The sequence below is a fragment of the Chaetodon trifascialis genome, chromosome 9 (assembly GCF_039877785.1).
Source record: "Chaetodon trifascialis isolate fChaTrf1 chromosome 9, fChaTrf1.hap1, whole genome shotgun sequence".
Classification (NCBI taxonomy): Eukaryota; Metazoa; Chordata; class Actinopteri; order Chaetodontiformes; family Chaetodontidae; genus Chaetodon; species Chaetodon trifascialis.
This window is the reverse complement of record NC_092064.1, coordinates 726,822-740,640: the sequence shown is the minus strand read 5'-3', so window position 1 is coordinate 740,640 and position 13,819 is coordinate 726,822. Positions and strand designations below refer to the sequence as shown.

The window sequence follows — 13,819 nt, the reverse complement described above, 5'->3', positions numbered from 1 at the left end:
TTCACTACAACAGACAAAAATGAGTGATTTGTTTCTCTATGCAGCTGTTAACTATGTGATAAGTGATTTCTAAAACAGAAGTCCACTCAATCTGACAATTTGTGGACATCATAAAAAAACTGATACAGACTAATGAATGCCGTCTTCACAAATAAGCTCCTTTAGCTTCATAAACAATCTGGCATGAATGTTGCTACTTCCATTCTGTCATGTGAGTTCCTGCTATTGAAATGGGTGAGTTAAGAGGATAACATTTGAAGGATAGAGAAGACAGACATGTTTGATGGGACATACTGAGGAACTGACCAAATGAAGAGCAGTACACCTGCAACATTTCCAGTTAGTGTCATCAGCAAATGGAACTGTTGTCATTATATTATCTAAGTGTGATAACATGTTGTCATATAAGGGGGGAGATTGGTTCTCAGGACTGCATTGTAAGTGGCTGATAAGTGCTGTCATAGACCAACTCCTCTGTTCAGTGACAATCTTTCCACTTTGACTTATGTCTCTTAAGACGTAGGTGGACTGCTTCAGTTAGAACTGAAGAAGCCTGTTGGATGAGAGGCGAAACATCTTCTAGAACTTCAAGCAAGTCCAATTGCCTCTGTAAAGCACCCAGAAGTACCACAACCTGGATGAATGAGAATCTTCACAGAAACGTTGCATAATTATCTTCTTACTCTTTGTAAATAATTTTTTCTTCCATGTACTCTGAGCATGCTTGCCACAAAATATCCTTTGGGGATGAATTATTATCTTTTTTTCAGGTTGTAGTTGAGTCTGCACTGCGTAGTTGTATCGTTTAGGTAAATTTAAGTGTCCCGTCAGACTGTACCAGTCAATTATTAGTTATTATTAGCAGTGTTTAGTGTTTAATGAACTACATAGGGAAAGAATGTGACAACAATATTGTTAATCAATATTATATTTAAAGTATTTTGTAGCCATCCATACACCAAAACAGAGCTGCTAGGATGCTGCTAACACTTCTCTCTAAAAGACACACAAAAAAGCTGTAACTTCAGTTCCAACTGACAATTCCTTTTTTGGATTGTAGAATATCATGTGTTTGATACAGGGGAAAAATAACCTCCAAAATCCAAATACTGAATCAATATAGTACTCACACAAACACACTCTATCTCTCCATTCTATTACTTTGCTAATCCTAACTTATTCTAACTATAAGATTTCACTTAAGCAGGTAGGAAAGAAACACACACTCACCCTCATCACTGTCCCATGGGCTCTTGCGTATGGAGTCACAGTCTGAACGACAGGGTGACACTGGGGGCAGGTTGGGGGCGACACTGCACACCACCACTCCCCTCCTGGTGCTTCCTGACAGGATCCTTGGGGACTCTGGGTGAAAGGTGCTCATCTCTGTATGCTCCACACTGCGCCCATCCACCATCTTCTCCAGTGTGGACCGTGGGTCTCCTTGGAAACAGGGTTTGTATGCCATGGGCCTAACAGGTACCTGTGGAGGTCCCATCATCACACCCCCACCAACCACTGTCTCTGTGTAAAGGGTGAGAGGGTCTCCTGGTGTGCAGTGCAGGGTTTTAAACTGAACACCATTGGCCTTGTTGAGGAGTGCTGCAGTGGCTGGGTCCTGGACCAGAGAAAGGTTGTTCCGTGAATAGTTCTTCTGGAAAACCTTCTTGCGGAAAGCAATGAAGAGGACGATGAGGGTGATGATGACAAAAAGCACCACAGCAATGCCGATCAGCTCCTCTTTACCAACCACAGCATGACCTGCCTGCATGTCGGGAACAACAACGGGCCGTAGGCTGCAGCGCTGGCCCACGAAGCCCGCTGTGCAGTTACAGTAGAAGGAACCATGAGTGTTAACACAGACGCCGCTGTTCTCACACTCACCCTCTGGATTGCTGCGGTCGCATTCATTAACATCTTCCTCACAGCTGCAGGATGGAGATATGAAGGAAAGAGTGCACGAGACTGGTATGAGATAATAGTGAATGAATAACATTGGATTGCTCAGTTACCTGCTCCCAGATGGATTTCTTTCCAAGAGCCAGAGAGCAAGAATAAGATGAAATGTTCTGAGGATAGGTTGCAAAAGATGTAATCCATTTGTGGGCTCACAACACACTCCCTTTGTCTTCAGTATGATTAAACTGCTGCATGTGGAATCTCAGCACAGTTTGCAGTGAAATCTAGCCTTTAACAAATTCAAAGAGGTCAGGTGTCAGGAGGAGGCGGGGGATGAAATGATTGAAATACACTGGTGAAAGTGGTCTGTTCTAGATTTTGGAAAAGACACTTCTTGCTCATCAATCCATGAAAAAAAAGAGATTTTTTTTTAATGTTCTTAACCTCTTTAACCTCATCTCTGTGTCAAAATCTAGTTGTTAGACCTTCATTATTTCAGTTATTATGTTGTGTTCAGATGAAACGCATTCCTAAATAAAGTTGAGTTTCATCAAATTACAACCAACTAACTAACACACACCTGGCCTGATAGTACTATTCCACCACAGGAATATTAGTTGGTCTCTGTTTCCATCCATTTTGGGAAATATATTTTATTTCCAAGATGAGCCGAGTTGAGATAATAGTTGATGATGATGATGATGATGATGATGATGATGATGGTCATGTCTATGCAAGTATAAAGCTGGAGTCAGGATGTGGTTAGCTTAGCATGGGGAGTCTAGCTACCTAGCCTAGCACTGTCCAAAGTTCCATATATACCCACTAACGCCTCTAAATCTCACAAATGTTATGTCTCTTTTGTTTAATCCCTACAGAAACAGAAATGGCAAAATGGCAATTTGTTGCTTTAGGAGGGTTAGGTGCTGGAACTATTTCTTGGCAAACAACAGTTAGGTGCAGTGACTATATTTAACTTCACTGTGATTGATGGTTTGGTATCACTGTGCCTGTACAGTGATCTAAACCAAAACCTGGTCTCACTGGGGGGACCATTTGGAGACCAACAGCAAACCTTTCCCTCAGAGATCTTGATCATCGAAGTCAGAGATGGGCAGAGGGTCAGAGAGTCAACCTTCAACACAAAGCTGTAATAATTGAATTGAAAGTTTACAAAGTAGAACAAAGTAAGGATTTTGCTGAAGGACCAACAGATCATCAGACTGAGCATCATACTGTTGGTATGTTTGTCTTAGGTGATACAGGCTGCTGTAGTGAAGAGCAAAAAAAAGTTACGACTTTAAAGGGTGCACCCAGTCGCATTGCTCGGGTCTCTTGGGGCTCCAAGCAAGAAATCCCTGGGCCCCCCCACCCCACCGGTGCAAATTTGTTTTTCGCACACATAAATGCACAAGTTCTGGGATATTTGAGATGAATACTGAAAAAATAGATTAGTGGTTCTCAAAGTGAGGTCCAGGCCTATCAATAATCGTTGTTCTAAATAAGTGGCAGGGCCCCCTTTAGTGGTTGGGGCTCCAAGCAACTGCCTGGTTTGCCTGTCCGCAAGCCCTGCTGGGTGCATAGTAGGTAGAGAATCAGAGACATGATGCATATTGTGGTGTGGGAAGTGTTCAGATCTAAGTTGCTGCTTGCCAGTTCATTGCCTTGCATTCTCCAGATAGAAAAAAGAGGATTATGATTCACTTGTAAAACTTCTGCATTGATTTCTCTTCTGACAGACTTTGGTATTACATCTTATAAAGAGAAACATGATGATTGGATAAAGCTAATGATACATATTTCTGGGGGTTGCAGTGTGTCAGTATAAGTAATGTGCTAAATAAGCTTGACTGTCAGAGTGAGAAAAAAAACTGTATTTTCTAACTTGAAACCTACTTAAGGGAAATGGTAAATGGACTCCATTACACAAGGCAGCATTCACCCATTCATACCCTGGTTTGCTGAGGCTACCATGTAAGGTGCCACCTTATCAGGAGCAAGAACTGTTTATGCACTCTCACACACCGATGGCAGAGCAATGGAAGCAATTTGGGGTTCAGTATCTTGCCCTTTGACGTGTTGACTGCAGGGGCCAGGGATCAAACCACTGACCTTCTGATAGTGGACTACCACTCTACTGCCTGAGCTACAGCCACCCACTTTAAAAAAGCTTAAAGGTTCTACAGGTACAATGTCTGCTTTACTCATATTTTTAATAGGCACTACTTCCGACTCCAACTCAACTTGAGAATTTTAATGTGCAACTAATCACTCTGATACAAACCAGAGTTGGGTCACAACCCCATCATGCATAATGACTTTTATATCACTTGTACATGACTTGTACAGTGGCATGAAAAAGTTTGGGCACATCTGATCGAAATTGCTATTGCAAAAGTGTGTAAAAGATGGTCTAATTTCCAAACAGCATAAAGTTAAAGATGACACATTTATTTTATATTTTAATCAATATTACTTGACAATGGGTGCCCAAACAGTTGTATGCCACTATATATATATATATATGTATATATCTCCGCAATATACTGTCAAACTCCAACTATGGAGAGAAACCATCCTAATAAACTCAACTGAAAAAGAAATATTTTCTCAGAGGTAGGAATTTTTTTCCATTCACCAAATCCAATAGATCTCCAAACCTGAATAAATAAGGGAATGTAACAAAATACATTTTTCTAGAATTTGGATGAATCGACACTTTGAGGACTTTTAGTTCAGGTGTGTGTGTGTTTGGCTGAGAACTCACGTGAGACCCTTGAAGCCTCTCCTGCAGCTGCAGAAGAATGCATTGCCAATGGGCTTACATGCGCCACCATTCTGACACGGGTTCGGAACACACACTGTTATCTCCATCTCACAGCGCCCTCCAGTGTACTGGGGGCTACAGCTGCACGAGAACCCTGGTAGACAGACACGAAGGACAATGAGACTGGCTTCATTAAAAATTCAGAGCACTTACAGCACTGCCTGGCCAAACCATACACACACACCCCAGTACACCCACACAGCAAAATGAAGACACGCATAGACATTGATACATTGTGTGGCCACATCCACGATCTTGCCTTCTTTCTGTCCCCCGCCCCTCCCTGTCTCTCTCTCTCTCTCTCTCTCTCTCTCTCTCTCTCTCTCTCTCTCTCTCTCACACACACACACACACACACACACACACACACACACGCGCGCATACACACGCATACATACACACACACACACACACACACACACACACACACACACACACACACGCACACACACACACACTCCTATAAAACACTAAAAAAAACCACTCAGCTTTAAATCACAAATACATACAAAAGACAAAAAAAGACAAAAGAAAAAAATAGCATGTTTTTTTTATTGTGTGTACACAGTACATCTGAGACACACTAACCTTTCCACAGCACTGTGTAAATGACAACTGTGGACTGCAACGATTTCCCTTATGGTTTGCTCATTACAATATAAATGAGGAGCATGTGGCATGTGGGAAGTCTTACAGCAGCTTTCAGTGAGACCATCTGGGACTGTAGCCTTACAACAAACGCACAAAGTTCTGCTGAGAACTGTGTAAGCCCCACACAATGTGGTGATGTCAGCCATCAGCTGCTGTTCATCTGGAGCTGTTGTTAGAACAACTGGACAGTCTGGCATAGCCATAGAGCTGCACTGTTCTCCAAAAACTATGAAAAGCATATCAATGAGCCACACTGTTGGAGTGAGAGTATTATGAACACACAGACTGTAGTTTATTTTGACTCAGTCCTTTAAACATTAAATAGTCACCAACAAATGCATTATTTACTCCTGTTTGAGTAACATTTGCTAAAAACTACAGTGACCGGCTGTTTTTGGAAATTTAAAAAGGGAAAATATATATTTTTATTTACATCTTCAGTAAGAATCAGTGGGCTTAGAGCGTTAGTTTGGCTCTACATGATATCTTATTAACACCTGCCTTGTCATTTATGATGACAGTTGCAATATGGATTGAACCAGTTTTTTCTGGTTTAATGCATCCATTAATTCATTTTCACACATCCCTGCCCCATTTCTAAAATCACTAACTAATTACCTAATATTTTATTCTCATGGTTGTCAGAAGTGAAAATTATGAACACTGTCAACAAATGATCAAAGTCTTTGTTTGACAGATACAAATTTGTTTAAATAAATGTACCAATAAAAATACAAAATCTTAAATAGAAAGAAATATATTAGCTAATAACTAATCCCTATTAAACTTGGGATACAGTGGGCTCTATTTTCGATTCGACTGCCAGCACGGCGGAGGCACAGCACAAAGTCAGGTCCCCTTCGCCAATGGGGCACGGCCGAGCAGACATTAGTATTTTCGTAAAATAAGAATATGTTAGCCTGCTCTTTTATTGACTGACATACATGAAATTTTTTAGTGAATCAGGGGCAGATGTGTGGAGTGTGTGGAGGTGTGGAGTTATTCAACATGTCTTTAATATGAGCCTAAGTCTCCAGAGGGTCCCCATGCTGTGGAAGACGTCGTGCCTCGTTCCTGTGCCAAAGACATCACGGCCCAGGGACTCAAAGGATTAGAGACCTGTGGCATTGACCTCCCACATTATGAAGACTCTGGAGAGACTCGTCCTGGAACAGCTCCGGCCCCTGGTCAAGCCACTGTTGGACCCCCTCCAGTTCACCTATCAGCCCCAACTTGGAGTTGAGGACGCCATCATCTACCTGCTCAACCGTGTCTACGCCCACCTGGACAAGCCGGCGAGCACTGTGAGAGTCATGTTTTTTGACTTCTCCAGTGCATTCAACACCATTCGTCCAGCTCTACTGGGTGACAAGCTGACAGCGATGCAGGTGGACGCCCCCCTGGTGTCCTGGATTGTGGACTACCTGACTGGCAGACCACAGTATGTGCGCCTGCAACACTGTGGTCAGCAACACTGGGGCCCCGCAGGGGACTGTTCTCTCTCCCTTCCTCTTCACCCTCTACACCACGGACTTCAGCTATTGCACAGAGATCTGCCACCTTCAGAAGTTTTCTGATGACTCTGCAATAGTTGGATGTATCAGCAAGGCGATGAGGATGAGTACAGGGCCGCTGTGGACAAATTTGTCACGTGGTGTGAGCAGAACCATCTGCAACAAAATGTGGCAAAGACTAAGGAACTGGTAGTGGACCTGAGAAGAGCCAAGGCACCTGTGACTCCTGTTTCCATCCAGGGGGTCGTTGTGGACATAGTGGAGGATTATAAGTACCTGCGGGTTCATATTGACAATAATCTGGACTGGGCAAAGAACACATACACTCTCTACAGGAAAGGCCAGAGTCGTCTCTATTTCCTGAGGCGACTGAGGTCCTTCAACATCTGCCGGACTATGCTCAGGATTTTTTATGAGTCTGTGGTGGCAAGTGCTATTCTCTATGCTGTTGCGTGCTGGGGCAGCAGGCTGAGGATGGCAGACGCCAACAGACTCAACAAACTGATCCACAAGGCCAGTGACATTGTGGGGATGGAGTGTGACTCTCTGACGGTGGTGTCAGAGAGGAGGATGCTGAATAAGCTAAGGACTATCATGGACAATGTCTCACACCCACTTCATGATGTGCTGGCCAGGCACAGGAGTACATTCAGTAAGAGACTAACACCACCAAAACTGAGGACTGAACGATACAGGAAATCATTCCTGCCTGTGGCCATTAACCTGTAAAACTCCTCCCTCTGAATGGCCCTTGGACTTCACTGTCACTGTCTGGTCTGTTCTGTTGTATATTTTACAATTTCACTTTGCACATCTGATTCCATTTTGCACATTTTTTTGCACATCCAATATACTCAGTATATTACTTATTTTTATTACTGTACATTTCATTGTGTTGCATATTTTGTGTTGTATATTTCTTAATTTGTGTTGTATATTTCTTATTTACATATATCTTTAGTATTAATATTCTGTTTCTTAATATTGCCTTTATATATATATTTATTCCTTCTTGTTCTTTCTCTCTTTTTTATTCTAATCTGTAATTCTGTTTTGTGTGGAGCACTGTACAAAAAACAATTTCCCCTCGGGGATCAATAAAGGAATGCTGATTCTGATTCTGAGATCTAGAGTAATAATCAGATTGTGGCAAGAGGGTGGTGTCGGTCTGGATCTGGAGGTCCCACTGGATCTTGGTTCAGTCATTCTCCACCACTTTAGGAGGTGTCTTCCATTTTGACCTTGGAACTTCCAGCCCATACTCAGTACAGATGCTCCTGTACTCCATGCCTGCCACTTGGTTATGGCATTCCATGTATACTTTTCTTGCCAGCATCTACTATGTGTTGAACTGTCTCAGGAGCACCTTTGCACCTGGGGTCCTGTCTGGTGTGGAGGACCCCTGCCTCTATTGATCTTGCACTGAGGGCCTGTTCTTGTGCAGCCATGATTAGTGCTCCTGTGCTGTCTTTCAGTCCAGCCTTTTCATTGTTTTCATTGTCCCTCCATGATAGTCGGTCCTCCTCTCCTCATTATTGGGTTTCTGTTGCCTAAGGTATTCACCTACCAGCTCATCTTCAATTCAATTCAATTCAATTCAATTCAATTCAATTCAATTCAATTCAATTCAATTCAATTCAATTCAATTCAATTCAATATGCCTTTATTCGTCCCGCGAGGGGAAATTCCAATTTCACAGCAGCATCAATAAAGTGAATAGAATGTTAAAAGACAACAAGTGCAACATGTTAACGCAGCAAGTATATACAAAAGGATGGGATAGAAAGAGAAACGTCATCCTAAAAAAATTATAAATAGTATTTACAGACTGTTATGTATCGGAAAATAGTATTTACAGGCTGTTATGTACCGACAGACTTTTATGTACTGAAATATTGCACAGATTATAGCACAGGTTGCACAGATTGTTTCACATCTTTGGGGGCCATCTTCAGGATGTATTCTTGGATCTTAGTTGTTTCGTCCTGGGTGTGGCTCTGATGCTCACCTGCTTAGTGTACAGTATCAGTGCAGGGTGAGGAGCTTCCTTGTCTTGATATCAGTGGCTCTATCTCCTCCTCTGGCTGGATGATTATACCAGCAGGTTATCTGATGACTGGCAGTGCATATGTGTTGATAGCCCAGACCTTGTTCTTTCCATTCAAATTACTCTTCAGGACCTGCCTTATTTGTTGCATGTATTTGACTGCAGGCTGACTTCCTTGTGGCTTCCTCATGTTTCCCATTTGCCTGTGGAATCCCAAGGTAGTTGTAGCTGTTCTGAACATCTTCAATGCTGGCTTCTGGTAGTTTAATCCACGTGTTTCCGACCATCTTTCCTCTCTGTGATGCCATCAGCCCACATTTATGTAGTCGGAATGACATCCTGATGATGTCGCTGTAGATCCTGGAGACGTGGATCAGGGAGTCGATGTCTAGCTAATTTCTGGCATACAGCTTGATGTCATCCATATAGAGGAGGTGGAACCAGTATCCGTAGCCACTCTGGCTGAGGAGGAGTCCCTTTCTTCCACCCACATCTTTCTGGAGCTCTGAGAGTTGACTATTCCCTTTCCGTGTTGCCTTGATCTTGGCCTCTAGCCTCCTTCTCACTGAGAGGTATTGGTCATTATGGTTGTTGATGCTGTTCATCTTATACCCAAGTGTCTCTAGAATCACTGGTGCGGTGGTGTACATTAGCTGATTGGTCTCTGTAATGGCCCTGGGAGGGATAGTTTGTAGTCCTGCATTCACATTCACATTTTCAAGCAGACTTTCAGAAGGAACTTTATCACTCAGTTGTGGTCGTTGGGTCCGAGGATGCCTGGTGCTTTGCTTAGCAATGATCTTCAATCTCAGGTCAGTTGCCCATATGTTAAGGGTGTCGGTTGCTGGGGTTTGGTACCCAATCTCGGAGTGTGGGGAGGATGACTGTACCACTCACATATATGCACCGACCCCCCCCCCCCCCCCACACACACACACACATATATACGGTATATATAGACAGATATATACCTATACATATATATGCTAATTATGTGATAATATCGCAAACAATCACATATATCAAGATTTTCTTGGAAAAGCCCCCAAAAGAAGATATTTTATCTCAAAAACATTATTATTGTGATACATGAATTTTTTCATTGAATATAAGCCCATCAACGTGAACCTGCAATAAATGAAAATGAATACTTTCAATACTTTCAAACAATTTAACTTAATAATTAAATAAAACATTTACTAAACATTTTAAATGCCTTTAAAATGTTAAGTAAATGTTTTAGCACATTTAATTTGATAATTTATATGCCATTAAATACATGCAGGCCTCAGTTTTCAGGACCTTCAGTGTGAAGAAGCTGTGCTGTTTGTATTTCTTGTTACTCACCACCAGAGGGCAGGGCTGTGCAAGTGGCTCCATTGCGGCATGGCTGCTGCAGGCATGCATCAGGATAGAGGATGCAGCCCAGCTTCATCTCTGTCAGTCCAACCACCTCTGCATAGCGCGAGCGTTTGTTCTGCAGCGGCAGTTCATTGTTGTTCAGCATGACTGAATCCAGGCAGCCCTGGAAACCCTCAAGCACCCGTGGGTCCTTCCGAGAGTCCATGAGACTGCGAGAGTTGGGGTGCTGGACCTGAGGAGAGAGGGGTCAAAAATTAATCCACAGAATTACAAAGATATTCTCAGCAGGTGGAGACCGGCTAAAATATAGTCAAACTCTTTTTCACAAGAAGAAAAAGAACCAGGAAACACACACACACACACACACACACACACACACACACACACACACACACACACACACACACACAGGCTCTCTCTCTCTCTCTCTCTCTCTCTCTCTCTCTCTCTCACACACACACACACACACACACACACTGTATTTGTGAGGACATTTAGTGATGTAAAACATAACTTAATAGTTACGGCTTAATTGAAAAAAGGAAAGGGGCACCATGCAAAAGTTGGGCACTCGAGATCTCTCTCTCTCTCTCTCTCTCTCTCTCTCTCTCTCTCTCCATATATATATATGTGTGTGTGTGTGTGTGTGTGTGTGTGTGTGTGTGTGTGTGTGTATGCGCAATTTCAAGGGCGTCTTTTTTTTTTATCAAGAGATTAACGTTCTTTGTGACCTAGTACTCTTGTAGTAACATAAGAAAAACTACAGGATCCAGTTGTAAACTGGAAACAAAACGATTGGCACGCCCCACGCACGTGTTTGGTCTTGCCTGCTTGCTAGCTGTGAAAGAGTAGGCTACTGGTTTGTGTGGATGTCAAGTGCGAAACGCCGAAATGGATGTGAACAAGATTCTGAATGGAAAGTTTATTTTCAGAAAGTTGCCCGATGGGTCTACTGACAAGATCAAAGTTATCTGTGTGTATTGTCGATGTGAACTGAATTATCACCGTGGCACATCCAGTCTGTAAATATGACTTGACGGCCAAACACACAGCTAATGTGAATTCTCCGCTGCCTCCTTGTCAAATCCAGGCAACAATGGATGGCTTTCGACAGAGGCATATGGATGCTATTATGTTCAAAAGAAACTTAAGAAAGGAAAGCTTGAGCCATGGTAAATTCAAGGGACATTTAGAATAGATAAAAACGTGTGATTCATTTGTAATTAATCATGAGTTCACTATGACATTCATGAGATTAAATTAAATATTTTAATCGATTGACAGCACTAATATATATATATAAATTAGATTAATCATCGAGTGATCATCCTGCCTAACCATAACCCTTGTGTTATAAATAGGCTACAATACATTATTAACTGTTAATGTTATCTATTTTGAAATACATTTTCTATTGATCAATAATTTGTTTGTGACATTGAATATACAGTATAGCTGGAGATCATTCACAGCGATCCTGTTGCCAAATTAATGCGATTTTAATATAGCTTATTATATATTAGTTGACATAGTTGGCATAGCAACATTAACTTCTGGAGAGAGTATTGCGTGTTGTTACTGCCTAGTTCACACATAAGTGCTGCACCGGAGAATTCACTCTCAACTCCTAAATGGCAGATACAGAATTTGTCTCCTTTTCTCTAAATGTGTGTGTGAATGTGTAAATGTAGCTGTAAGAATATGTCTGAGTCAGAAATAAAATATGGACTTACTGTCTGAGCTTCATTTGCCTCAGTGTTGTGTTGGCCCAATCACAAGTTATCTTAATGAATTGATTGATTAAATATTATTTTGTTATTGCCAATCATTCCAGACCTCTTATCAGGTGCGGACCTTTGAGTGATAGGTTTGAGAACCCCTGGTCAAGAGTCAACATTGTTTTATCATTTTAATCTCTCAGCTCACCTGGATCTGGTCTCCTGCTTGAAAAATGACAATTTTTGCTAGGGCCCTGATTATTGCCACTTAGATATTAAGCTATGTTCTCTGGATGCCCAAAAGCTAAGGATCACTTACGTGGCTGCCATTGTGGTACCATTTGACACCCTCCTATATTAAACAAACTACTAATGAACTGACCAATGCTCCAAAGTAGATGCTTCTGTCTGGAGCAAGTGGTTGTATGACTGATGGTCCACGGCGTTGCTCAACATAGCTGTCATCCAGGGCCAAGCTGCTGAGGTTGCGGTTCAGCTCCAGTGCCACTGTGTGCCAGCTGCCATCATTAATACGACGACCGGAGATGCCCAACATGTCAGGACCATCACCACCTCCACTGCCAAGACCACAGGCCAGCTGGAACCACAGCTTTCCCTCCTCCAACTGCTCTCTCACACACACACACACACACACACACACACACACACACACACACACACACACACACACACACACACACACACACACACACACACACACACACACAGGTTAGGCTTTGGGGAATGTTACACATTAATTTCCTGGAGACTTATCCTAACCCTAACCCCACAAGACCTGCACTGGGTTGTGCGGGTCCTGCTGAATTGAGGTGGGGGGAGGGGAATGTAGTCTATAATGTGGAATGGAAGGGGGTTACGTGGTATGAAGACCATAACATTTACAATTGATTTTAAGGTCCTCCATGTAAAGAAAGCCTTTAATGCAGAGTTTCTCAACTGGTATGGCTTTGGGACCCACCATCACCCCTTAATGACAAACCACGAAATGAATAGACTTTACTTTGCTGCAAGAAAAATCCCCTTCAAAATAAAAGCACATGATTTTGTATTTATTTTTTATTGGGCTCAGACCAAGCAACCTTGTTAAATTCCTTGTAATCTTAACGAACACTGAGACCATCTGCTGCTGATTTAGTGGAGGTTCCCAGCCTAAAGAAAATCAAGCAGGCAGCCTTTGTCCATTGCACCCCAAAGATTACGCTAATCCATGGCTGGACTTCTTTTAAAATGTTGTACTTTACTTAATTTAATGCACTCTATGTTCACTGTATATTTCAACTTTATTTCATTGCTATTTTATTGTAGTATTTTACTTGACCTTATGCATATTATGTAGTCTCTTTCTAAATGTATTTTCTTACTATTATTTAGTGGTTTTATTTTCCATGTTATGTTGTGTATTGTCTTCTTCATCCCTATTCTACATTATTTTTGTTATTATTATCAAGTGGGTTTTATTCTTCATCTTATTTTAAATTCATTTTCTATTCATGTTATGTTCATTCTATGTATTTTATATGTGAAGCACTTGTGATTGTGGTGCTTGTGATTTATTTGTTTGTGGGATTATCTTACTATGTCATGTTATTCATTCTCGTTATAAAAGACTGTGGTGTCACAAATAAAACCAACGGAGAAGTTGAACTTGTGGGAAGACATTCTAGGGTGGGCTGAAATGGACTTATTTCATTTAATCAAGATCGGTGCTAAATCTCTTGTTATGCTTGTTTGCTTCAGAGGTCTATGTGCCAATTGGAGTGTGCATACAAGGTGAAACACT

General features: G+C 41.9%; 1 protein-coding gene across 10 annotated transcripts in view; it reads right to left on the bottom strand.

Annotated features, from left to right (window-relative positions):
* fat3a (FAT atypical cadherin 3a) overlaps nucleotides 1-13,819 on the bottom strand; it is a 319,263-nt gene that overhangs the window by 22,930 nt on the left and 282,514 nt on the right. For all 10 annotated transcript variants that reach the window (XR_011602462.1, XM_070970149.1, XM_070970154.1 and 7 more), the window contains 4 exons: nucleotides 12,401-12,643; nucleotides 10,286-10,532; nucleotides 4,667-4,820; nucleotides 1,231-1,928 (listed from right to left, as the gene is read on the bottom strand). Coding sequence is in view for 9 of the 10 variants with exons in the window: in XM_070970149.1 (XP_070826250.1) it covers nucleotides 1,231-1,928; nucleotides 4,667-4,820; nucleotides 10,286-10,532; nucleotides 12,401-12,643 (1,342 nt within the window). In the remaining variant the exon portion in view is untranslated. The remainder of the gene's footprint in view (nucleotides 1-1,230; nucleotides 1,929-4,666; nucleotides 4,821-10,285; nucleotides 10,533-12,400; nucleotides 12,644-13,819) is intronic.